The 26,369-nt window shown below is 44.1% G+C and overlaps 1 protein-coding gene across 2 annotated transcripts in view; it reads right to left on the minus strand.

The window, feature by feature from the left end:
• Window positions 1-764: 764 nt before the first annotated feature.
• LOC308136561 (plasma membrane calcium-transporting ATPase 1-like) overlaps window positions 765-26,369 on the minus strand; it is a gene marked incomplete at both ends in the record, with an annotated part of 41,641 nt that continues 16,036 nt past the window's right edge. For both annotated transcript variants that reach the window (XM_080504920.1, XM_080504919.1), the window contains 14 exons: window positions 765-1,172; window positions 2,035-2,223; window positions 2,305-2,412; window positions 2,497-2,708; window positions 4,768-4,981; window positions 6,373-6,564; window positions 6,660-6,766; window positions 10,336-10,423; window positions 10,515-10,694; window positions 11,764-12,001; window positions 12,069-12,310; window positions 15,801-16,043; window positions 16,615-16,829; window positions 18,811-18,957. In XM_080504920.1, the coding sequence (XP_080361046.1) occupies window positions 765-1,172; window positions 2,035-2,223; window positions 2,305-2,412; window positions 2,497-2,708; window positions 4,768-4,981; window positions 6,373-6,564; window positions 6,660-6,766; window positions 10,336-10,423; window positions 10,515-10,694; window positions 11,764-12,001; window positions 12,069-12,310; window positions 15,801-16,043; window positions 16,615-16,829; window positions 18,811-18,957 (2,783 nt within the window). The remainder of the gene's footprint in view (window positions 1,173-2,034; window positions 2,224-2,304; window positions 2,413-2,496; window positions 2,709-4,767; window positions 4,982-6,372; window positions 6,565-6,659; window positions 6,767-10,335; window positions 10,424-10,514; window positions 10,695-11,763; window positions 12,002-12,068; window positions 12,311-15,800; window positions 16,044-16,614; window positions 16,830-18,810; window positions 18,958-26,369) is intronic.

Raw genomic sequence — 26,369 nt, forward strand, 5'->3', positions numbered from 1 at the left:
TTTGATATAAAAAAAAAAAAAACCCATTGTAGATTGTTTTTTTTTTTTTACTTTTAATATTTTGTGGTTTTACATCTTTTAAAACAACCTAAAACTTTTTTTCTTAAAAAAAGATACTAGAATGATACCCAACATTGAACACTTACGCCATCCGTTCTATCTACAAACAAAGAAACAAACACGTTTGTAAGTGACACTACACATCTGGTCTCAGATCCTCAAAGTAACACCGGAGGCCTGCAATGCGAAACAGGATTAAAATACAGGAAGTGGCTCCACTTTACCGGACGTGCCATTCATTCAGACGTCGTCCTGAAATGAACAATTTTTTTTACTGGCAGAGCTGATTGATGACCAAGTTGCCTGGATGAGCTGGAACTCTGCTTCACAGTACAGGCCTCTGGACACAAAACTAACCTGAGCTCGTGGGAAAGGCTCCACCTTCAAACGAGCTCTTGCTACTTCCACATGGATATTTACATGTCAGGAACAGATTATTGGTCAATCAACTCACAAACACACTTATCCTAAACAAAGACTGTGGAGTCAATGTCTATTGAAACAGGAAACGTCAGTCTGTGTGAGCCGAACAAGACGGCAACCATTTCTTCTTCCTGGAGCCGAAAAAAGTCCAGCAGGGGGCGTCCTGAGGAGAACTGCTCAGACGAGTCTGCTTCCAACAAGAGTTTTTCATTCCTGGAGACAACGTCAACACCGCTGCTCGCATCCAAACAGTTCCAAGGGAAGAGGAAGTGGGCGGGGGCTCAGAGCGAGGTCTCCAGACTGTGCAGGGGGCTCCCCGGACAGGGCGGCAGCCCCGCCGAGTTGGGGGGAATCAGGCCGGAGCGGGACGGGTCTTTGTGCAGCGGTACGATACGGTCCAAAGTGTTGTTGTTCGGGGACACGGGGACATGCGGCAGGGTGGGCAGCGTGGAGAGGGGGGGCAGCTCGGTCAGCGGCGGCAGCTCGGTCAGCGGCGGCAGGATGGAGTTCCGTTTGGTGGGGGGCTCGTCCCCGCTCTCGTTCTCATCGATCATGGGGATCTGAGGCTCAGAGTCCTCGATGCGGAACTCGGGGTGGGTCATGAAGTTGTGGATGGAGCTGCGAGACTCGGGGGTCTCGAGGCCCTCGTAGGGCGACACGCTGTCTCTGAAGGCTTTCACCACACGGATCTGAGACGGAGAGAGAGACAACTCAGACTCAGACAATAGATCAAACATGGTGGACACTTTGGTGCATTGCTAGGGGTGGTGAATCATTGTAGACCCAATTTACACGACAACGTTTCAAGTGAAGACAAATCAGTTCTGCTTTTTCATTTTAGGAAACGTTTGCATTTGGACAGCAATGTTTACAAAACGATGTGGTATTCATGTTGGGCCACTAGCGGGTGCTGTTTTTGTAATGAAACCACACACCCATGCTCACAGAAAAACAATACGCTTGTAACATTAACAATGTACAGTGACAAACGAGTTCAGGAGACTGCTACACAAGTCTGGAGCTGCATTTGGCTCTGAGCACCTCTGCAGAAAAGACTGAATTATGTGTACATTTGCATTTTTAATCACATTTTTAATGGTATCTATGCTATCTCAACCTTCTTGAATATAAGAATGGTTCGGTAGTTTGTCAACTGAAATTTTCATCACACGTCAGTGTGAAGGTACTAAAACAGTTAAAAGGTAAAAGAGCCTCAAACAGCATAACCATCACTGCTTTAACACGTCCATATATCTACTCTTCAATCCACCAGAGGGCATTGTTCTAAATCAACATTCTGGCTAAATGTGAAGAGTTGCTCTTTTTTTCAGCGACCATATAACTCTGATGGCGCCACAGGACTGACGTTGCTATTGAGAAGGAGACATGATCTGAGGAGGTGCGTCAGGTGTTATAGACCCTCTGCTAGAACTGTTTTCTCCTAAACTCAACACTGCCCCCATTGCTACTGCTGGTACTGCAGTATCAAGACGAGAAGTAGCAGGTTTGTGATACAATAAGATAATGACTTGTGTATCCGACAACGTGTACCTGCGTCTGGATGCGCCCGAGGCTGCGGCACCACAGCACCTGGCCTTTCTTCAGCTCCATCTCAGCGTGGTCGATCTCATCCAGGTCCTCCATCTCCTCCAGCTCCTCCTCGGGGATCTCCTCCTGCTGCGTGCCGTGGCCTGCCGTGGCCAGGAACCTCAGCCATTTGGTGGGGATGGAGGACACCATCTGAGACAGGGGACCAACATCGGTATTGCCATACGACCTGTGACTGCGGTGTAAGACGCAGGTTAAAAAGCGAATCCTCACCTGTCCCCACAGGAGGCTGCTGAAACCAAGGAGGATGCACCACAGCCACTGCTCCATGGTCAGACTCACACAGCTGAACGGTTTCCCTCCAAACTGCACGATTACAAACTGTAGGGGAGATGGAGCAAACAGAGGGTTGTTTAAACTGCTCAACACTCAACACTCAACCCCCCCCCCCCCCACAGAGGTCACCTGTGTGACGAGCGTTCCCACGATGATGGAGCAGAAGATGGGGTTCTTGAAGACGCCCTCGAAGACATTTCTCTCGCCGTGGATCTTGCGGGCGTTGAACTCGTTGAATATCTGCATGAGGACGAAGGTGTTGAAGATGATGGTGTAGTGCTCGGAGGGCGGGGCGTGGAGCGGGGCATTCCTGCCATTGTCAATGTCGAAGATGACGTCTCCTGTGGGGGGAAATGGGTTTAAAATGTGACTCCATTATAGGAATAGAATAGAATAGAATAGAATAGAATAGAATAGAATAGAGCATTGTTGTCACTCTGTAGCAATGTTGAAACACAGCGTTAGCAGCAGTGAAATGTTGGCATCGGAAGGTTGCAGGTTCAAATCCCATCTCCACCTGCCCGCATGCTGAAGTGTCCTTGGGCAAAACACTGAACCCCAAACCGCTCTCATTGGAGTGACAGTGCCTTGTATGGCCGCATTCGCACATTGGTGCGTGAACGTGTGTGTGAATGGGTGAATGTGATGAACCATGTGAAGCCCATTTACCATTTAACTCACACCAGGGTGAAATACACAACTGTGAAGAAAATAAAATATCAACTATTAAAAATTAAAGACCAAGACTCGGAGAAACAAAAGTAAAAGAAAAATAATTACAAAAGTAGTGCAAACGGGGGGGGTTCAGCAGCGGCACAAATTGTTCAGTGCAAAATCATCAGTTCAAAGTTGGATGAGGGTTTAGGAGCAGTGATAATGGAGGGGAGGGCCCGAACCCTAACCACAAATAATTTTTTTTAAAATATCACAGTAAACCTTCAAAATTAGTTCATGTACTGTTCCCAAGTGCTTTTCTTTTTTATGTCCTAATTAAAGAGTTCTTTAATGCCCGGTATCTTTTACTGGAGGGGTAGGGGGGGACAGGTGGGTGGGGTCATTAGAGATGGATGGGGCCTTCTTCTGAAGTCGGCTGCTGTGTCTTTGAGAAGAAGTAGTGTGATATCCCACTAAACTTTGGTTTTCCTCCTGTCCTGTGCAGTGCAGCAGGTGAACCACGCTCTGCAGCAGGAGGACAGGTCATGTTTTGGTCTGCTGGGTTTTTTCTACTTCATCTTTTCTTGTCTCCTTTGCTTCTTCCCAACCGTGAGGAGGCGAGATCCACATTCTGTCCATCTCATGGAATTTGACATAAGATGACATAATACAGCTAATTCTGATCTCCAATGCACTGGGTTTTCTGTGATATTTCTAAGCTGGAATATTAAAAGTTCATTTAAAAAGACTTAGAGCTGACTCAGTGTTTCTGCAGGAAACTCACATGCACGCCAAAGATCAGGTCAGACTTAATTGAGCCTGGGTTTCTGAGGTGTTTTGCCCAAATTTTTATTCTAAAGCTCGGGGTGTTGCGATTCTGATCAGCAAATCAGTCCAGTTTTCAACCTGTAAGGTGATATCAGACAAAAACCAGAGATGCTAAACTGTTGTAGTGACACTATTTCATGTTTTCATTGTATAAATAAAAACATACGCCCCTAATTCTGATGACCCACACATCATGAACAAGCTTTTTGAGCGCCTACCTTCACTGAAGAGTCACCTCCTTGTTTTTGGAGGCGATATGAAATGCGTAGTGGATCCCAGACTGGACCCTGTCCTCACGTCAATGTCTAGTTGTCTCTCTGAGTCCAGGGCCAACAATGGTTGTATTGACCCGTGGACATTTTCAGCATCTTGACTGCATTTCAAACATTATTCTATTAAGGTATTTTGATTATAGTAGTAGTAGTAATAGTAGAAAATACTTTAATAGTCTGAGAAAGAAATCGTTTTTATGCATAAAGATAAATAACTCTCCTGGTTATTTGCGACGCCCCAATGAGACATATTAGTATATCTGGTTGCCATGTTTTAAATCCTGCTATCTATAGTGCTTCCATCACATTCTACTAATGGTGAAGGTTATGGTTGGGATTGGTGTCTCACACTGAAACTCAAAATTAATCTTTTATCCACTCAACATATGGACAGGGGGAGATGGGGATTGGACCTGCAACCTTGCAGCTGAGCCACAGTCGCCTCATCATTTATCAAGTCTTTACTTTACCAGACGTTCCACAAGCTGTTTTCTTCTAAATATGATTGAATCATCCATTCATCTTCAGTGGTGAATGTGTCGTGGATTTATCTGCTGTGAGTGAGAATGCTGCTCATCACATGTGAAGCAGGTTCACACTGCTGGTCTGAGCATTCTGAGAGAGAACCTGCCAAAAGCTGACTGACCGAGAAAGAGCAGGATGAAGATGGTGGTCAGCTGGTAGATGGCGTGTCCCAGGATGTTCTTCATCATGGTGCGGGAGATGAGCGGCTTCTGGCGGCCGTACGGACTCCTCAGCAGCAGCGCCTCAGTGGGCGGCTCGGTGGCCAGGGCGAGCGAGGCGAAGGTGTCCATGATGAGGTTGACCCACAACATCTGCACGGCCTTCAGAGGAGAGTCCTGAAAACACACACCGCGACGAGGAGTGTGAGTCCACAGACCACCGACACATCTGCCATATGTCACGGCAGAAGACAGGAATACACTGAAAAACTGTGAAATCACCAGGAAGTAGTCTGCAACAAAACCAAGAATCCCTAATGAATTTATTGAATGCGCAATTTTCTGAACTCAGCTAATTTCTGCATTCTTGTATCAGAAATGTTGTGCTTACACAGCAAAATTATGTCCCACAAAAGTCCATTTACATGGAAATGCCAGAAATGTTGAAAACAATGCAGTTAACATATCCGGCCACAACTTGGCACTGTTGTTTGTTTTAGTAAAGGAACCACACACACATGCAGCAGAGAACAATATGATACTAACATTAGCAATGAGAGCACACGGACATTCTAGTGGTCGATCAAGTTGAATTGTTATTAAGGGGACTGTCAAAATAAAACTACCAAGTTCAGGAGAAGATGGATCGGGAGTCATGACACTCTTGTAAGGATAAGCCAAGTCTTTATTGTTATCGTACTATCGCACTATAGCTGCAGCATTTCCAGCCTCTGCACACATACAGAGCGGCACATTTTCAAATAGTTGCGTTTTCCTCTGATGACACGACAAGAGTGAGAGCGTTTTCAAAAAATTCCACTTTGGGAACTATTATCAAAAAGTTTTGTTTTCATCACTGTAGTTGTGTAAACGGACCCCATAAATGTAATGAAAGTTTTGCATTTTCACTAAACGGGCCTTCAAACAAGAATGGTGGTGATATCTGTTGGTGCTTTAAACGAAACATTCTGCTGCAGCGCTATAAAAAAGTGGCTGCTTTTCCCAAAACATCTGGTGTTTTTGTGATTTGCTTTATTCTCCATGCAGATGGGACACCTTTTATGGGAAGTACATTGTAAAGATTTTTTCTGGTAGAGTAACTTTGAATGTACATTTGAACATTTAAATAAACATTTGTGTTATCTCTTTGTGGCCTGGTACTAGATGATCCATGGACTGGTACTGGTCTGCAGCCTGGTGGTTGGGGACCCTGGTTCACACGACAATGGTGCTGAGATTCACTTGAAAATTCAACTCCTTGAAAATGGTTTCCAAGGTGGAACTTTTTAAAAATGCTCCGACCAGACAATAGACTCCGGTTTAGAGTTTGTGGGTGTGTGCTCATCACCCAAACGAAACAGATTTTCCCTGAAGAGAACTCTGGCCCGGATCAAACAGGGAAATGTGAACACGCTCTAAGACACCAGAAGATAACTCCTTCATCTACCATTCAGGCCTTTTGTTTGAGACAACCAAGAACTTATTGATCCTTCTCGTCTTTTCTTGCTCACCGACCTTTTTAACCTAGTGAGGTTTAAAAAGCTTGATGTGATCCCTCCGCCCCTCACCTGGGTGATGCAGGCGCCGGTGAAGGCCACAGTGACTGCGACCACATTGACCGTGAGCTGAAACTGCAGGAACTTAGAGATGCTGTCATAGACGTTCCTGCCCCACATGACGGCCTTCACGATGCTGCTGAAGTTGTCGTCTGTCAGGATGATGTCGGACGCTTCCTTTGCCACATCCGTCCCTGCGATGCCCTGCAAACCACAGAACAGAATCACGTCAGTCCCTCTACTTCACGAACATCTAGCAGAGACTTGGTTGGTATTTGGTGCCATATAGTAGTTGTTACCATAGCAAAGCCAACATCGGCCTTCTTCAGGGCGGGGCCGTCATTGGTCCCATCTCCAGTTACTGCGACAACCTGCCTCTGCTCCACCACCGTGCTGTCGATGATCCCTGAGAGAACCAGTGAAAGGTATTCAGCTCAAACATACCAAAGCTAAGAGACATATAAAAGAAGTATGTGCCGGTATGGTATACAGTATGGTATGGGCTTTTCATGTGTTTCCATGGATAAAAGTGGTGGATAGCACCGAAATCTCTGCAGTGGATCCAAGCAAAAGATTTAGGTCTGGGTCCGCTCAGCCATATTGTACTGTGCTGAACTGCACAGCGGAATCCGCCAAGCGGTCTCTCTTGGGAGCCGAGCGTCACACATGCAGGCTGCCACGAAAGAGCACCAACTTTCAAAGAAAACCGTCCACTATTTTTCATTGTGAGCACCTGCTGGTCCAGAATTGTCCACTGAGGTATGAACTATTTTAGTGAGATTAAAACTAAACATTGCATTTAAGTTTTTACAATAAAAACTACATTTATCAAATGAAATGAAATGAACATAATTTCTGTTGCAGGTTCTCATGAGAAAATCTTGCAACCACGGGACAAATACTTTTGGTATGGAGGTTTTCTCATCAATTTCTTTTCAAGAAAAGTTGTTGATAATAGGGTTTTAGGGAACAAGGATTAATGTGATTGTTTTTATAAAATGCTAATGCAAAATGGAATAACAAAGATATAAAATGAGCAAATGCTGTAAAATAAAGAGAATAGAGACATTTCGAGGCAGAGCACATAGAAATTTAGACTCCTGCTCAGAGACTTGTATACATAACTCTGAGATCTATAGGTCTATGCTCCTGCTCCTCCTGCTGCTAGCGTCAGTAGCTTCTGCAGCTCCACCAGAGCTTGTCGTTCCTGATTGTGGTTATTTGATGACATCACGGCTGCCGTGAGGGTGATGACTTCCTCATTTTCCACAGATAATTGTCTTTGCCGTCCACCCCTCACAGCCGAGCCAGAGTTTTAGAATTTCCCCACTCTGGGACCCGTGTTGGACAAAAATGTTTTCAGGCCCTTTTCTACACAACAATGGTTACAAGTCTATCCACAAAACTTTCTTCACTGTTGGGGGTCTCGTTTACGCGGCACCAGTGTGTGAATGCACTGTATCTGCAAAGTTTTTAATCCGGTTCCCAAAGTGGAAAGATTATTTCACGGCCACTCCCCTCCTGCAGAGACTGCTGGAGGCTACAGAGCCTGTTACTGCGCATGTGCATCTCTCCCCCTCCCTTCCCTTCCATCCCTTGAAAACAAACATGGCCGACCCACAGTGGTATTACTCACGGTCAGTATTGTAGTTTTATTGTCCATATCAGTAGTTTAATAATTGAGACTCTCCCCTGATAGCATCCGATGCGTCATCAGTCCGTACGGATGTCAGGTTCTCTCCATTTTCTTCACATTTATAGCGCTTTGTTTTCTGCACACGTCTGTGTGGATTTGTTACAAAATCAAGCAACAGCGCCCTCCTGTGGCCCAGCATACTAACTACATCGTTGTCTCTGTGTCTGCTGCAGTGTAAACACTCCTTTTTTTAACGGATTAGGTGTCGTCACGTGAAACGTTGTGTAAACGGAGCCCAAAACTCTGCCTTGCGTGGGTAATCCACCAAAAACGGCTCCTTTACGTGAACCGGCATTCTCGTGTGGACAGGCCCTCAGTCGTGAATACAGCGCTTTACATCCAACTAATCACTGGTTGAAACAGACTCGGACATCACAGGTGTCCAAAATTCTAACCTCGGCTAGAAAACCAAAGCAAGCTAATCGCGCAAGGCCTTTTCTCAACAGAACGAGTTCAGAGACAGACGCCTCTGCTACGTCGGGAAAGAAAAAAAATGCACTAAAGCTGTGTTCCCATCGCACAAAAAGTGCAGGGACAGAACGGAGCGTTACATAGCAGTACGGCAAAGCATAACTGAAGCCAAATACCCATTGCCACTGCAGAAAGTAGGTTAAAAAGTAGACGGGACTTAGAGCTCCGCAGATACGTGACGTACGTGACGTTACAACAGTCGTCTCAGCCAGGCGGAAGATCAGGATCTTATGAATCCTCTGTTGTTGTTGTTTACATCCTCCACTTTGCACTAGTTGTTTTGTTAACTTTTATTTTTTGCAGCCACAGAGGTGCAGCTGCAACTTCAGTGTTGGTACCGAGAGCGAACGCTCCGGTGACTTGCCCCGCACTCGAGCGCGCCCCGGCTGGCCACGGAACAGAGCTGCACCGGGACACGGGAGCCCTTAGCTTTCTGCTCAAATGCTGGCTGCTCCGGCATGGATCACGCTCCGGCAGCTCCATGCCGGAACACGGAGGCCGCTCCAAGTGTCTCTTTGCATTGTGTCCACGGTCCGTCCCCGCACTGCGCCTTCTGCCCGACCACCGGCAGCGCGGACGCAATTCATCGCAAAGTCCCGAGCCCCAGTCTCCCCTTGCCTCACGTCCGCTCTTTCACGACCAACACGAAAGTTGAGCAGCAAAGAAAACAAAAAAACAACCAGAGCAAAGCTGACCACACTGACAACAGAGGATTCATACAACCAACATATTAAAATATTGAGGGCGTGTAGTAAATCACTGACCAATCAGCAGACGGCTCCTCAAACTCAGACCAGTTCCATGGTGCCAGGTACCCTGACATGGGGGAAGTGGAAAAGCGACCGCCTTTGGAGTGGTTGTTTCCGGAAAGTCACAAATTCTTGCGGTGGAAACCTGAACCATAACGGACTATACCGGTCCATTCCAGCACTTTTTGTGAGCTGGAAACGGGGCTAAAGTGGAGCCACACAACCCAGCACAGGTTCAGCCCACTGGATGAGCAGAACAGTTTCCATTACTATTTTTTCTCTTTTGTTTGGGTCCTCAGGCGGCGGTCTGGCCACCTCCATGGTGGGCACAGCTTTTTAGGGAAAGCCACTCTTGAGCCAAACTGCAACACCCCAAAGTTCTTGTGGTGAGTTGAGGATTAAAGCCCCTGCATACTCCCTTTTTGAAGCCGTCATACTCCAAAAGACACTGCCAAACTCACAGGCCACGCCCCCTCACAGCAGCCACACGTCAGTGAAGCGGCGTTTTAACTTTTTAACTGCACAGTTTATTTTTCTCCTCCTGTGCTGTCAGAAATGCATTTCTCTGAACTGTTTCAGTAAAAAAAGAGAGTTTTTGTATGAGCACGATGTTTGTCCAGTTATAACTACAGGAGCTGACATACATTTGACTGATGTATTCAGGTGCATCATGACATTTCAACAAGCTGTGGTGCTCAGACAGTAGCAATGTTAGACGCTAAATATGATTAAAATATGACGGATAGTGATTAGCGAGCTGGAACACGCACGAGGCGCACACGTCAGCACAAGACGAGTTACCACATGCTCTCCGCCATCATGACGCTGGCCCCCCACCCCACATGACACTCAATGAAAATAGTCCCAATTGTTAGTGCTGTTTTGGTTTTTCACATATTAAACAGTATTTGAAAGGACAATCTAAGTTCACACAGCCCCGCCCCCACTTTGTCCAAATTGAACAAAAATAGTCTTAATTGTTAGTGCTGGCCTTATTTCCATTGGCTTGGTTCTACCTCCTCTACCTGCAGGACCTCTGTGACCTGACTTCAAACTAACCTTTGACCAGAGTGTGCTTGTCTGTTGGAGACGATCGAGCGAGGACTCTGAGCTTGGGCCAAATCTTATCGATGCGCTCCTGTTCTATCTGCAGAGAAAAAGACAGAAGACACTGGAGACACTGGAGACGGAGCACGATGAGGTCGACAGAGGAGTTCAGAATTGTGATTCAGGCGGACCTCGCCCAGGTCGTTGCGGATCCGTCGGTTGAACTCTTTTCCATCCAGACACAGGAAGTCACTTCCAGGATGTAAGATCCCGCATTTGGTGGCGATGGCACGAGCGGTTTCGATGTTGTCTCCAGTCACCATGCGGACAGTGATCCCGGCACGCTGGCACTTCCTGATGGCTTCTGGGACCTGCCGGGAACATCGAAGAGAGAAATCAGAGCTGCTGAGCTTCCTGAATAAATCACAGAGGAAACGCTGAAGAAACAATGTCTCAGTGTTGATGATGACCTCTACTGAGCACATTCACAATTTTTTATGCATGAGTTGGCAGTCGCAAGCATCCAGACTGCCCTCATTTTGCCTTTTTGACTACTGTTTGCCTGTTTAATGAAACGAGTTCAGTTGTTTCTGTGTTTCTTGTCCCATCTTCTCAAATCACCTCTCAATTCTTCTTCTTATTGAAGAACAACACCCGAGGCAAGGAGCTGCTGGTGTCCTTCTACAGATGTTCAATTGAAAGTGTATGGACATACGGCCCGGCACAAACGTGTCTTTGGGCCCCACATGGTTTACAGCTGGGGTACTTGGGTACCAAGTGGGCATTGGCTAACAATGGACAGACTATAAGGGACCCTAATGGGCAAACCCAGAGTGTTCCGTATAGGTTCCCTTATGTGGGCTTCCTTTATGGGTCCTCGTGAGGTAAATAATGGGTAATGTTTGCAGACTGGGCAACATACATGGGTACCACATAGGTATTTGACATGGGGCCATTATGCAAACTGAATGTACTTCTAACATGGGCCCCAGTCACAAATGTTGGCTCGGGGCATTCCAGTGTGCCAGCGGCTCGATTCAGAAGAAGCTGCCTGATTGTGAGAAGAGTCAAAGGGGAGGAGCCTACCTTGAGTGTAATTGACTAAACCCCCGATGACACTATATAGGGTTTGATTTCTGATTGGCTGGTTGGAGCAACACACTTTTTAAAACCTTGAACAAGCCAGGGAGAGAGAGGACACACTTTCTTCACTTCTGAGGCGTCATTCCAGGTAGGGGGACAATTATTACTGTTGGAAATCCAGTAGAGAGTGAATTTAGCATAGTATGAGCCCTTTAAGGATGAACTTTATCTGGTTTCTGTGTGAATATAGGAATTTGGTTAAAAAAAATTTTTTATTTTGTGACATGAGTCATTGTTTTGATTAGAGAGGCTATTTTGTGCAGTGACAGCTTATTCTTAAGTATTTGGGTGTTGTACCTCGGGTCGGACTGGGTCCTCAATGCCGACCACAGCGATGCAGGTGAGGCCTGTGATGATGTTTTGCTCGTCCTCCCAGTTAGGCTCTCCGTCAGCAGCGGGGAAGTCCCTACAGGCGAGACAGATGGTCCGCAGGCCCTCCGACGCCATGCCTGCCACTACGTTCTTCACCAGGTCGTCTCTGTCCCGAGACCTTAGGACTTTGACCTCACCGCTGGCCGTCATGAGCTTACAGCACCTGAAAGAACACCACACAGTCACACGGTGGCAGTCTGAGGGCGTAAAGGCAGACTGAGCCAACCTACTTCTTGAGAATGATCTCAGGGGCCCCCTTGGTGAACATCCGCAGGCTGCCGTCGTAGTTTCTTAGCACGGTACTCATGGACTTCCTCACAGAATTGAAGGGGTAGACCTTGTGGAATTTCTCCTCTGGGACTTCCATGCGGATTTTCTGGTAGTCTTGGCGAAGGTCAAGGATGAGTCCCAGTAAGGCACATTCAGTCTTGTTCCCCACCTGTCCAGGCAGCCCACCTTCCTTGGTCGGAGGCTGGAGGAAACAGCACAGAAAATGTTCCACAGATTTCAGTTGTTTTGAGGACAAATAAGGTTCTTGAACAGACAACTGTGTAGTGTTAGCCTCAGACCAGCATCAATAAGACCATTTTAAACATGAACAACAAGCAGCTGTGTGGAAATTGTTATTTTGACACATGCTAGGTACAAGAGCAAGCAGCGTCCAGTGATTGTAATTTTACTCCTATCTCATTTTGTTTAGTTACTGTTTTGCCCCATAAAATAACCTCAAAACCCAGAAATACAGTGAGAGTTGATTAATACTCTTCTTGTACCTTCAGTTTGAAATCAGTGCTGAAATCATGTCTGTGGTCAACAGATGCTCACATAGAGTAGAAGCCTGTGTGACTTAAGAAAAGCTTTTGAACACATGATTTAAACACATCTTATTTAATCAGAATTAAACAAAATGTATGTTTCTTCATTTGTTTTGTTGCACTGTGTCCAAGATTTTAAACTGCATTAATCATTTTAAAAGCAAAACAATTCAGCCTGGAGGACTGTACTGCTGGTCTTATGGACTGAATTGTTTCTGAAACAGACCAACCCATCCATCCAGATGGATGGATGGATGGATGAACATTAATTTTCTATACTACTTAATCTTATGTAGGGTTGCGCCACATTGGAGCCAATCCCAACTTGCTATGGGCGAGAACAGGATACAACCTGGATGGGTTCCCAGGTTACACATTAATTTTGCATTTTCATTTCAGAAAAGTTTCTCACTCACACAGCATCGTTTTGAAAACGACATCCGTTTACACAAAGAAATTGAAAAAAATGCTCAAAACAATGTTGTGAGCATGTTGGGCCACTAGTGGTGCTGTTGTTTGCTTTTATAATACAACCACCCACACACACACACACACACACACACACACACACACACACACACACACACACACACACACACACACACACACACACACACACACACACACACACGGAGAAAGAATACGCTCTAAACATTAACAATGAAACAACATGGACATTCTAGTGGACAGACCACCAAGTTGGATTGTTATTACAGTGACTATCAAAATAAAACTATCAGTTCCCAGAGAATATGGACGAGGAGTCATGACACTCTGGAGGAAACTGTTCTTATTGAACTATCTATAGCACTTTTCAGCTGTGTGAGCAGTCCCAAAGCTCTTTACATGGCTCATCAGTGCAAGGTGCTGCCACTCGAATGGGAGCAGTTTGAGGTTCAATGTCTTGCCCAAGGACACTTTGGCACATAGGCAGGGAATCAAAACTGCAACCTTCCGATTGGGAGACGACTGCTCTACCACTCTACCAACCAAGCCATGCTGAGCCGTGCCGCCCCAATAGTTTCGGTTTCCAACATTGTCCCACATTTCCACGTAGACATAATCGGAGCATTTTTGAAAATTCCCACTTTGGGTACCGTTTTCAGAAAGTTACATTTTCAGTGGTTCTTAGCACCGTTGTCATGTAAACGGATACCCAAAATGCAATTGTTTTTAAAGAAAATAAATCTTTTACAATGTACTTTTCCATATTATTTGTTATTGATATTTTATATATGTTTCATATGTCTAGCATGTGTCCATATATATTTAGTATGGGATCATATGGCTTTTTATTCTCATGCAGAATGGTCTTCTTTGCACACATGACGCCCCCCCCACCCCGAAACTTTGGCACTGCTGTGTGCTTTGCATGTCCCAACTCCATAATGACTTTATCAGTCATATTTTAATCATATTTATTTTGTAACATCGCTGCTGTAGGAGCCCCACAGCTCATTAATTTGTCGGAAGTTGCTCTTACGTGATGCACCTGAACGCATCACTCAAAGCTGTCAGCTACGACATCGCGGGCACTACAATGTCTTTACACCATCACAAAGATACATCAGTCTTGAGCTCAATGTCAAAAGTTCTCCATTTGCAATCCCGAAGTTTTGTTTTAAAACCAGTGTTTAAAGTCGGTACTATCTTTACAGGCGGAATGATATTGTTGTCATGCGTGATGAGTTTGAGTCACATGTAAGCTGCTGGTCCAATAGCAGAGCACAAAACATCCAAGATGGTGGCGACCACAATAAATCTTACAACAGTTCAGAGGAGGAAAACATGACAAAAACCTTTCTGTGTTTGTGTCAAACATAATGATTTGCCTCGGGTTTTTGTGTCAAATACACTTAATAATCCTTCCAAATGTTTCAAATATACTTTGAAATCCAATCCTTCAAATCAGTAATGCTGAAACAAATAGTCAAGGACGAGTTGTCCAGAATCACGAGGATGAGTCGTCTGGGTTTGCAGTTTTGTAGACGAGTTGTCCGTGGAGGAGTTGTCTGAGCACTGCTCAAAATGTAGGCAGAGTTGTGAACGACAGCATAATGACACAGGATGTGACATCATTACGAGTAAAAGCGGGATCAGTGCTGGACTCATTTCGTGCAGCACTGCTCAGGCTCGTGAGTAAAGCCGTGAGCCTCCGTTCTCTGTGACACAGTCTGGAAAACGTTCTCCTTGTGAACATCAGTGTCCATCTCCTGATCAATCTCCTCCCCTCCGGTTATGGAGAGGAGCGCCTGCAACTCGTCGGAACACCGGGGGGCAGTGCAGCACCGACATTTAAAAAAACTCAGTTAACAAAACAACCAGTGAGAACAAAGTGGCTATGCAAACAACAATGGGAGGGTTTATAGAGCCAATGAGCTATTATAATAATATGGCTGGCTTGTCGAGAGTGACGATCATTACTGATCCACTCAGCAGACGGCTGCATTCTCGCTCCTCCCTATGGAACCTTACAGATGTAATTGGCTCCCTTCTGACCCAGGATGTTCTCTCTCCCTCTGACCCGGCCAGAATAGACCAACAAGAGATGTTGTTGACAGTCCGAGCACACACAGGTAAAAATATAAATGTCTATGGTTTTCAGTAACTGCTTCTGCTTATTTGTCTTGCTTCTTTCACCTATCATCTTTATTTTTACCTTCTTGAAACCGAGTTATTTTCTTTAGTTGATGTTTGTTATAGCTATTTTAGATAATTGACCAACTTGTACCACTAAAAGTGTTGAAGTTGCATATATAAATCTATTGTATGTTTAACAGAAGCTGGATTTATTGATTGCTTTAAAACGTCTGTGCAGTCAAAGATCTTTGTGAATTTTGTGTCTAAATATCTAAAAGTCTTATTAATGATCCCTTTGCTGTTCCAGAGACCAGGATAAACCACTGTACTATAAAACCAGACTAATCATGAACATTACTAACAATCGAAGGCGACTGGAGACAAAGAAATAGTGTGCTTGCTGCTGTCTTCCTGTCTGATCTGAACCTGTTTGTCTTCCTTGTGCCCTTTGACCTGTGGATCCAGGAAGCGGTGACCAGATGAGCTGCAGTGGCAGCTCTCCAAACCAGCCCTGCCCTCTCAGGCCCATGCTTAACTCCTCAATGAATGGCTATTTTTACAGCTCACCATAATCTTGCTGGTGTAGGCGCAGTTGACCGCGATGCCCCGAACAAGCAGGTCCAAGATTTTGGGCGGGATGAGCTGCGACTCTGGCACCTTTCGGTAGTGATGGTCTGCGATGTAGACCTGCACCACCGTCATGCGGTTGGTGGTCAGTGTGCCCGTCTTGTCTGAACAAATGGCAGTGGCGTTGCCCATCGTCTCGCAGGCGTCCAAATGTCGGACCAGGTTGTTGTCCTTCATCATTTTCTGACAAAGAAAAGAAAGGTGGAAAGTTACTCAATTGCCAAAAGTTTTTCATTGGGTTCACTACTCCATCGAAAGAGGAGCAGTGCAAGAGCTGAACCCCTCGCTCACTGTCATATCAAACAGTTTTTGAATATGACAGTCATCAGTCATAAAACAGAACGCTACCGGAAGTCATTCATCCCAACAGCTGTTATGATATTTAACAACTCACTGTAAATGTCCTACATTCTTCTCATGGACCGGTTCTATCTGCACTGAGTACATCTCAGTTTCTACCTATCTACACCATGTGTATATCAATTCTGTCAATTTACTCTATTTTTAGAGGATTTCTTTTCTTACTGGATTGTTTTATTTTTAATTTTTACTTATTCTTTTTTTGTGCTCTTTTTTGCTCTTGTTTAGATATTTACATATGTTTACATATTTAAATTCTTTAATTTTATAATTTCTGCACCTTTTTACCTTGAGCCGTTGTAAGTTTGTGTTTCCCCCTGGGGAGGAATAAAGCTCTATTCTATTCTATTCTATTCTATTCTATTTACTTTGATATCAAAATGTACAAACAGACCTTCACAGAATAAGCCAGAGATATGGTGACTGCCAAAGGAAGACCTTCAGGAACAGCCACCACCAGAACCGTCACTCCAATGATGAAAAACTTGACCATGAACTGCACGTAGATGGGAATGCATTCGGTGGTCCAGAGGACCCCCTGAATCCAGAAGGTATCTATCAGGAAGCGAGTGATGAGGATGATGACGGTGAGGGTGGACATGATGAGACCTGATCAGAGAGAGCGGGGGAGAGAGAGAGAGAGAGAGAGAGAGAGAGAGAGAGAGAGAGAGAGTGTTGCTTGGCCTGATGGATGAAATATTTCAGTTTACAAAACTGTTTGATGGGAGTATGGATAAGAGTTCTGGAAAATATGAAGAAAGAGTTCACAGATCACCAAAGGAATTCAAATCTGTTGCAGCACCTCAATGCTAAACATGGAGCCACCAGCTGTTGCACTTGTTGCGGCTATTCCTACTGTTCGACTTAAATGACACACAACTGTGCACATAAGAAGTCAACATGACAAGTTGAATTGAAAATGTTGCTTCTTGTGCAAGTTCTAAACTTTAGCTACTTGCCGATGCTGACACCAGTACTTATGTCTAATTCAAACCTTCTGCAAACGATATGTGAAGCTATGTGTTGACGCGAACCACTTCCCCACAGCCTCTGCATTGACACTACACTACACCTCCAACAGCCGTGAAAGTTCCAGTATACTACTGTGTCTACAGCACGAATAGCAGAGTGTGTCGCTATGCAATGTGTCTACCTATGCAGTGTGCCATGCGTACTGTACACTGAAGGACTGAACTTGCCATTTGCCGCCACACGCTCCATCTCGCTGTTAATGACAGTATCAATCAGACTTTAATCATGTTTAGTCTGTGGCATCACTGGTGAGTGAGCCCTGGAACTCTTTAGCATGTAGCCCTGAAACCCTTTAGCATGGCACATGTAGCCCTGGACCTCTTTAACATGTAGCATGCAGACCTGAACCTCTTTAGCATGTAGCCCTGGAACTCTTTAGCATGTAGCATGTAGCTCTGGAACTCTTTAGCATGTTGAATGTAGCCCTGAAACGCTTTAGCATGTAGCCCTGAAACTCTTCAGCATGTACCATGTTGCCTTGTAACTCTTTAGCATGTAGCATGTCGCCCTGAAACTCTTTAGCATGTAGCACGTAGCCCTGTAACTCTTTAGCATGTAGCATGTAGCCATGAGCGACATCGGTCTAACTGCAGGTGATTAAGCTGCTGGGGTTGAACGAACTATTTTTCTCTTTCTCTTGATATTTTGTCAAAACACAATTTACAGTCTGTCGTACTTTTGTTATCCTCATTATTATTAAAGAATCTCCAAACCGTGAACATCACTCGTGCTTTCTTGTCTACCTGCTGCTAACATCGCTGATGGATGACATCACATAATACTTATCAGGTTGTATCTGGGAGCTATTATGAGTACGAGTGCTCTGTGCAGTATCAGAGCCGATACGAGTATTGGTATCACTGCATCCCTAGTTTCGTTCATCTATTTCTGACCTAACAGAAAGTTGAGCAAACACACAGACCTGCACGTCACTGCAGTGTCGAGGAGACAAGATCAAATCACTGTTATCAAGTGGATATCACAGACCACAGAGCCACTGCTCCAGTAAGGAAGGGTGGATGTCGTCAGCCATGAGTGTTTCAGGGTATTTCCAACTTGGCAGAAGCAGCAGTGACTTCCATATCTGCTAAATGTCTGTTTGCAGCCACAGCAGCATTAACCGAACTGCGTGATGATCCGCACTACATTTCTATACAGGAGCTTTTGGGACATCCAGCTGCTACTAAAACGAATCCCAAATACTAAAAATACTTTGACTCATGGACACCATCCAGCGAGGTTCTATTCGGTCTTCGTTGCTGCAACATTACAAACACTGTTTGGCTGTTTTGAGGAGTGTGTAGAATCCTGGCGGTTTGAAAGAGAGTAGAGCTCCTTCGTCCTCTTCATGTCCCTCAATTGGAAAATTCATGAAGACAAGTGAGGACAAGATGTGTAATAGCAGCGCTAACGTCCTCTGGCAGTGTTTTCCAGCGACCAAATGGACTGATGCTGAATGCTTTTATGACTCTTATGAAACATTTTACAAGTTAATGTAATTAAGTTCATAGTTTATGAATATGATAATGACGCTTGTTATCATACTGATGGTTCTTACCTGCTTTTCCAATTTGCACGGCCAGCTTGGTGAGCTTCCCTTGAAGGACAGACTTCTCTTTCTTTGGTGGGGATTTCTTCTTTTTGTCTGCATCTCCATCATCGCTGAGTGGCTGCATCTCCACCGTGGCTCCATCCTTATCTTTCCCTGGAAGAAACAACCCCAGTTAATGATGACAACAAACACATGGCCACAAATCTCGAAAGCCACTGCAGCAATTCTATTACATGTGTCTCGGTTTCTATACATTCTCCATTGTACTCATTTATATGCTTCTTATAGCACTTTTGAATTGAAATCAATAAATCCTGAAGAAATGTCAATTATATGGAATCTCGTAGATCATCTGGCAAAATCCACTTTGAATCAGCAAATTGAAACAGGAGCTAGGGGAGTGAAGGTGCGCCTCCCTTCTGCTCTTCGGGTCATCACATCCTCTCAAGCGTTAAACAGACAGCAGTGACGGGTACAGGTAGGTGGTCTAATCCCTGCATGGGATTATAGTGCTGCACTGGGTCACGGACTCACGTGAAATTGTAAGTACAAGCCAAGGAAATTAAAGGCCCTCAACCAGTGTTCATTGATGAAGCCATTATCAAACACAACTCAGGTCACAAAGTAAAGAGACTTTTCACTCTTCAATCAGAATAAAAATCCTAAACATCTTCGAGAGGTGGAAACTAAAACATATAAACTCGGACCAAAACTGTAAAATCCTGAGGAAAGATGTGAAGGGAAACGCGACTGAAAAGACACAAAAGTCAGACATGCACTGAAATGAGGCAGAGGTGAGCAGCAACAAAGACATCAGTTAAAGGGCTTATAAAACATGAAAACCAGGCAAAGTTGGATCGAAAGTACGAGCGCCAAGGTACTTTACTAAAGTACATAAGAGTAAAAAGAACTTTTTTAAAGGATTCAGCATTTTCATTGAGTGAAAAGTTCAATGAAATGTTAACGTTATTAATACATCAATCAATTCTTTTTTAAAGCTTCTTTCTCTGGTGGCGGGAGGGAGGGCGGCAATACGCGCTAAAACTATTACCAAGTAAATCCTCTTTCTAGACATTTCAAGGGAAAACACATCGCTTCAGTGTTTTTAATTGGGAATAGTTTTATACTGACATGGCACTGTTTTGAAAATTATGTCAGTTTACGACAGAAAGGACAGGAAAACATAGTTTTTATGTTGGGGCACGAGTCGGTGTTTGTTTTTAAATGAAAACACACATAGATGCACGCAGAGAAATATACACCATCAACAATAAGAATGAGAGAACTCCGACATTCAGACGACAGACGACCAGTTGGATTGCTATTACGGTGTCTTTCAAAATAAAACTATCAAGTCCCAGGAGAATTTGGACTGGGAGTCATGACACCACAGAGGAAACGTTGTTAAAATAAATGTCTATTGTCATTGTACAGCTACACTTTGTATGAAATTTGCACCTCATCCACAACAACGCCCAAACTAATTTCACCAAACACGTCAAACACGTTAAATACGTCAAACATGTCAAATACGTTAAATACGTTAAATACGTGAGCCGTCCCCACGAATAAACGTCATCAAGACCAACTCAGAGCAATAAGAATAAAGATGATATGCAGTGTTGCTATAGTTACCTTGAAAAAGTCATCCAATCACTGATTACTAGTTACCCCTTTAAAAAGTAACTTGGTTACTTTACTGATTACTTGTTTTTGAAAGTAACTAAGTTTGATTACAAGTTACTTTATTAGTTACTTTCAGCAGCCGCCGACAGCACCCCCGTTGGTCTGAACATAAAACCTCTGCTGATCCTGCCTCCTGCACCTGCTGATACATATTTAACCTTTGACCTTCATTCTTTTTTGTATTTATTTCTGACTCATGCTTTTATTATCACATTTTTACTATTAATGCTATTTATTTACCCTGAGATGTAGTTGTAGTCTGTTGTTGCACTGTGCATTTATTTATTTGTTTGTTTGTTTGTTTATACTACCTGCGCTATGATACCTGTTAATTGCCCCCCAGGGACAAATGAAGTCTTTCAATGATTGATGGATAGGTTGGGAAAAGGGGCGGGGCTTCCTGCCAATATATCTTTTTACTCAGGAAAATTACAAAACTAGTGTAACATCTCAATGATATGGTTTATTGGTGATTATGTTTGTTAGTTCCGATTCTTTTCTGTCACATGAAGGTGCTGCGAGAGCTGGCCTGTGATTGGCTGAGAGTAGAGAAGAGGGCGGGGGTCAGGTGAGCATGCAGAGCATGGTGAGGAAATTGCCTCTGTGTGTGTGTGTGTGTGTGTGTGTGTGCGTGCACGTGCACGTGTGTGTCAGTTTGGAGGAGAACGAAGCAGCGGCCCGGCTCTGTTTAATAATATAGCGGCTTTACAGACAAGAAACTCTCCCGCAGTAACGCACAGTGACTTGGAGAAGTAACTTTGATCTGATTACTGGTTTAGAAATAGTAACTCGTTAGATTACTTGTTACTGAAAAAAGTGGTCAAAGGAGAGTACCTGTGTTACCGGCATCACTGTTCATATGTAAACAACGAAATAATTCAGCAACTCCCTCTTTAGGCTGATCCTTCTCAGGATTCATTCATGTGGCCATCCTTTTGGGCTTTCTGGTACCTTCAAGTTGTTTGAACTCCATTAGAGGTTCACACTCGGGAATTGTTTCAAAAAGTATCTTTCTCTCCAGTGTGTCCCATGAAGACACAGTCAGTGTTTTCTCAAGGTTCCACTGCCAACCGTTTCCAAAAGGTTGTGTTTTCAGTCGTTCGGAGAGTTTTCTGTTTTCACTTGAAAATGTTGCTGCGTAAACAAGTTAAATCCAAACAGAACAGACACAATAGAACCAAGTAAGCCTGCAGGCCAATAGCCTGTAGGCGTTTCCATTCTGAAAATTCATGTGTTTAAAGATTTACAAAACAATACAGAAGAAAAGTCCTGATCCAAAAGAAAAGAAGCTGTCGACAGGAGTGAGCTGAGTCTTCAGATGTCATTGTTAAGAGACCACAGGCATCATGAGAATCAGTGCGTGGGTAAAGAGCAATGACCTTTGATTACAAGCCAGTGGATCCGAACTGGAAGTACAAAGAAAAGCTTTTGTGGATGAATTACTGAAGTCAAACAGGGTTTCATTCTGGCCTGAAGACCCTCCAGATCTCTATGCCAGCAGAAGCAACTCTGGATGTTTAATGTGTTTGTGTCAGGCGACGACTGTAAACTGTGAGGCAGTGAAGTAACTAACTCAAAAAACTAACTAACTCAAAAAACTAACTAACTCCAAACCAGAACGTCATCACCAATGTGCTTTAATTTTTGGTGTTCGGAGTCAATGAAAGCACAACTTTTTGAAAAAGCTCTGACTGTACCTTCGTGTTGATGGAGGAAAAGCACTTTTCTGAAATGCTGCTCCTGTGCATGCAGAACTTGGCCATAGTGAATGGTTCTTCTCTAGCAGGGATGGTGAAATGCCAAAAAACATTTACTGGATACTGGTCTAGTAATCATGCAGTTTTTACTGGACTGAAATGAAGTTTGATGAAAATATTATTTTATTTTTACAAGGCTGTAATAAACTCCTCTCTACAGTAAAGTATGGAATGTATGTATGTATGAATGTTTTCTCTCAAAAGACAACTTGAGGTCAGTAGAAGGTCAGAAAAAGAAGCAGTACAAATTATTTTTGTTCCATTAGGACAATGTGGGGGTCTGAGTGATGTCATCATCTCAGGACCCTAACCCTACTTCTACCTTTAAAACCTCAGAATCACTTTATTAATTCCTGGAGAAATTCTTCAGCCATGCAACACAAACTGCAGTGTTTCCAGCTCTAATGCAGCACAAACGACTGGGACTATTTTCAGGGAGTTTAGCGTGGAGGAGGACGCAGCTTCACCGAGGTGTGAGTCTCCTGCTACCGCGGAGGAGCTGCTGTTCATTGTTTTAATGCTGCGGTCAGCGCTGTTCTCCTCAGTCAGCTGGCCTTTTAAACGTCTGGCGGCAGAGCGGGGCCTCGCTGCACAACGACTTTGCAAACATCCACATCAATGCTTTGCGGTTGTTTGAGTGTGAAATACGTCCAAACAGCAACATGTTGTCATGAAAAGTAGGATAGCACAATGCTACTACATTAGCCTGCTCGCTGGCTACAAACTGTGGAATGGATTTCCTGACTCATTACTCCACATCTCATTGAGACCCGCCTCCGTTCAGGAAATCCATTCCACACTTTGCAGTCGACGAGCAGAGCAGCAGCAGGGAAACACTGGCGTCATTTCAGCAACTGTAAAGCACACGAGGCTTCATGGATCTGAAATCTCCGCAGGTTGGATCAGAAAAAACGTCAAAATATGGCAAAAAAAAAACACGAGCCCATTTGGGCAAGGTGGGTGGATGATTCAGTTGCCCGAGCAAAGCTTTTACTCGCCCTGGATGTTCGGACAAGACTTAATGTCGAGCTCTGAGAGTGATAAATGAAAAATTCGGACATGAGACCGGTTTAAAGAGGTTATTAACCGGACCAAGGACATTTTTACCGGTAATGACCGACTATCTGACGTATTTCGCAATCACTGATGTATATTCATGAGTAGATGGACAAACACTGTGTTTTATATAAAAATACAGCTCGGTTATTACATTTTATTTCTTATAGAACTGGCACAAGTCAATGTTTATCTGTGTTCCTGTTGTCGACTAAAGTTGTGTTTACACAACGTTTCCCCGTTTTCAAACGCAACTGGCTCGCTTGACATAGCGGTCGTCTCCCTAACGGAAAGTTATATGTTCGATTCCCAGCTCTGCCTGCCTACATGCTGAGGTGCCCTTGAGCAAGACACTGAACTCCAAACTGCCTGTGTGAATGTAGTGAGTGTGAGAGTGAAAGAGTGGTTGGTGGTGATCGGAGGGGCCGATGGCGCAAAATGGCAGCCGCTCCTCCATCAGTCTACTCCAGAGCAGCTGTGGCTACAGACGTAGATTACCACCATCCAGTATGGAGTGAATTAATAACCAGGGTTGGGTAGTAACGGATTACATGTAACGGCGTTACGTAATTAGGATACAAAAAAATGTAACTGTAATCCGTTGCAATACACCAATAAATGTGTAATCTCGTTACAGGTGTATTTGATACAAAAGTGGGATTACTGAGCGGGATTACAATAGAAAATCAGATGGAATAAACTAGAACTGCAGTGTTACATGATCCGTCCACTGACATTGCAACACTTCCAGACGCTTTCAGGCTGACACGTTGCCATGGATACTGCAGCCAGTTGCTCTCATCACTATGTTTTCAAGTTGGAGGAGTCTCTTCACCTCTCTGTACAATGCTAATGACGCCTCCCAGCAGTGAAAGTGATGTGAACGTCCAGGAACTCGACGTCTCACCTGAAGAAACATCTGGTAGGATAAAACCTGCTCACTTTACTGAAACACACCTGGACTCTGTCAACTAGTTTTATTAGCTCATAACCTGTCAGTAACCTGCCAATACCAGTACTGGTACTGATGGTAGGAAGACATTCTCAATATGTTTAGAGGATCTCATGTTTTAGGGATTAATTGGGGCGACACGTGCCATCACTTCTTCTTTTTTTCTAAGTCTGCTAGTTGACTGAGTAGCAGGTTGTTCAGTTATTATCTATCAGTGATTCAGGCTGCCAGATACAGCCTCTCATCAAACATTCATATTTAGTCAGAAAAACAACAACATTAAAACTAGAGAGAGAGAGAGAGAGAGAGAGAGAGAGAGAGAGAGAGAGAGAGAGAGAGAGAGAGAGAGAGAGAGAGAGAGAGACAGAGACAGAGACAGAGAGAGAGAGAGAGAGAGAGAGAGAGAGAGAGAGAGAGAGAGAGAGAGAGAGAGAGAGAGAGAGAGAGAGACAGAGACAGAGACAGAGACAGAGACAGAGACAGCGACAGAGACAGAGACAGAGACAGGGAGAGAGAGAGAGAGAGAGAGAGAGACAGAGACAGAGACAGAGACAGAGACAGAGACAGCGACAGAGACAGAGACAGGGAGAGAGAGAGAGAGAGAGAGAGAGAGAGAGACAGAGACAGAGACAGAGACAGAGACAGGGAGAGAGAGAGAGAGAGTTTTGGAAAAAATGGGCACATTTTCTTGAATAGAAATTGAAAACTTTATTTATATTGTGGTTTTGATTCTTAAAAAAGAATCAGTGTTAGACACCTGGTTGGTTACGGAGTTTTGAGAGGTCAAAACGTGTTAAGTGTAATTTGTATCTGCCGTGTATAAGACGTGTCAACACACTGAGCAGACGACACATTCTATTCCTTCTCCTCTTTATTTTTTATGTTTGCTGGTGAAGAAATCCAAAAGTAAGTAAAAGTACTCTGGTATGTTTCTTTTTTCTTTTAGTATTTAGAGTAAGTTACTGATTACATTTTTTGACTAGTAACTTGTAATTGTAACTGATTGCAGTTTTCAAGTAACCTTCCCAACCCTGTGAATAATGCAATGTAAAGCGTCTTTATAAAACTGAAGCATTATTATTATTTTTGAAAACATTGTTACATATGCACTACGGTAAATAAAACAGTTCTTCTGCACATGCTCAGTCACTGGACAATGCAAGCAATGTGGAGGAAACATTCTCCTGGAATTGGTACTTTTATTTTGACAGTCACCGTGCTAACAATCCAACTTGGTGGTCTGCCCACTGGAATGTCGGTGTCCTCCCTTTCTTAATGTCTGTCACGTTTCGTTCTCTACTGCTTGTGTGTGACTTCATTACAAAAACAACCAACAGCACCACTATTGCCCTGACATGCAAACTACATCATTTTCATTGTGTCTGTCATTTCATGTAAACAAACATAGTTTTGCTAACATTGGCATGTGAACACGAACGTTCCTGAAACATCAAAACACAAAAATAATGTGTTTTCACCTGAAACGTCACATTAGTGTGAACATCCTTCTTCTCTTGTGATCTAAGAGTTTCATGTTGGATTCATTGTCCAGTTGCTCTGGTCTGTGACTGGATGCTCACTGACCAACTGGACAATTCTGAGGTTCCAACACTCCGAGGAGCTACCTGCAGACTCCCTGATCCTTTTTCAGCTCACACAACCAGAACAAGGTCTGAGAGACGATCTCTTTGTTTATGTGTCCATGTTTTTTATAGAGTGAAAGTACAAGTACTACTTGTTTGATAATTGCTGCTGTATTGCTTTTTTTTTTAATCAATGAGTGTGAACAGTCGTCTAACATGAACAAACTCACCAGATTACACCACTGTCCCTTCCTGCCACCCGGACGACGAAGGGGCAGAGTGTGTGTGTGTGTGTGTGTGTGTGTGTGTGTGTGTGTGTGTGTGTGTGTGTGTGTGTGTGTGTGTGTGTGTGTGTGTGTGTGTGTGTGTGTGTGTGTGTGTGTGTGTGTGTGTGTGTGTGTGTGTGTGTGTGTGTGTGTGTGTGTGTGTGCATGCTGATCCCGTCTCAGTAATGAGGTTAATAGTGAGCAGGCAGGCGGCAGCAGCAGGCAGGAGAAGAAAGCATCTGCCGAGCTTAAGGTGGATAATCTG

This window comes from Blennius ocellaris (assembly GCF_963422515.1).
Source record: "Blennius ocellaris genome assembly, chromosome: 11".
NCBI classification, from domain to species: Eukaryota; Metazoa; Chordata; class Actinopteri; order Blenniiformes; family Blenniidae; genus Blennius; species Blennius ocellaris.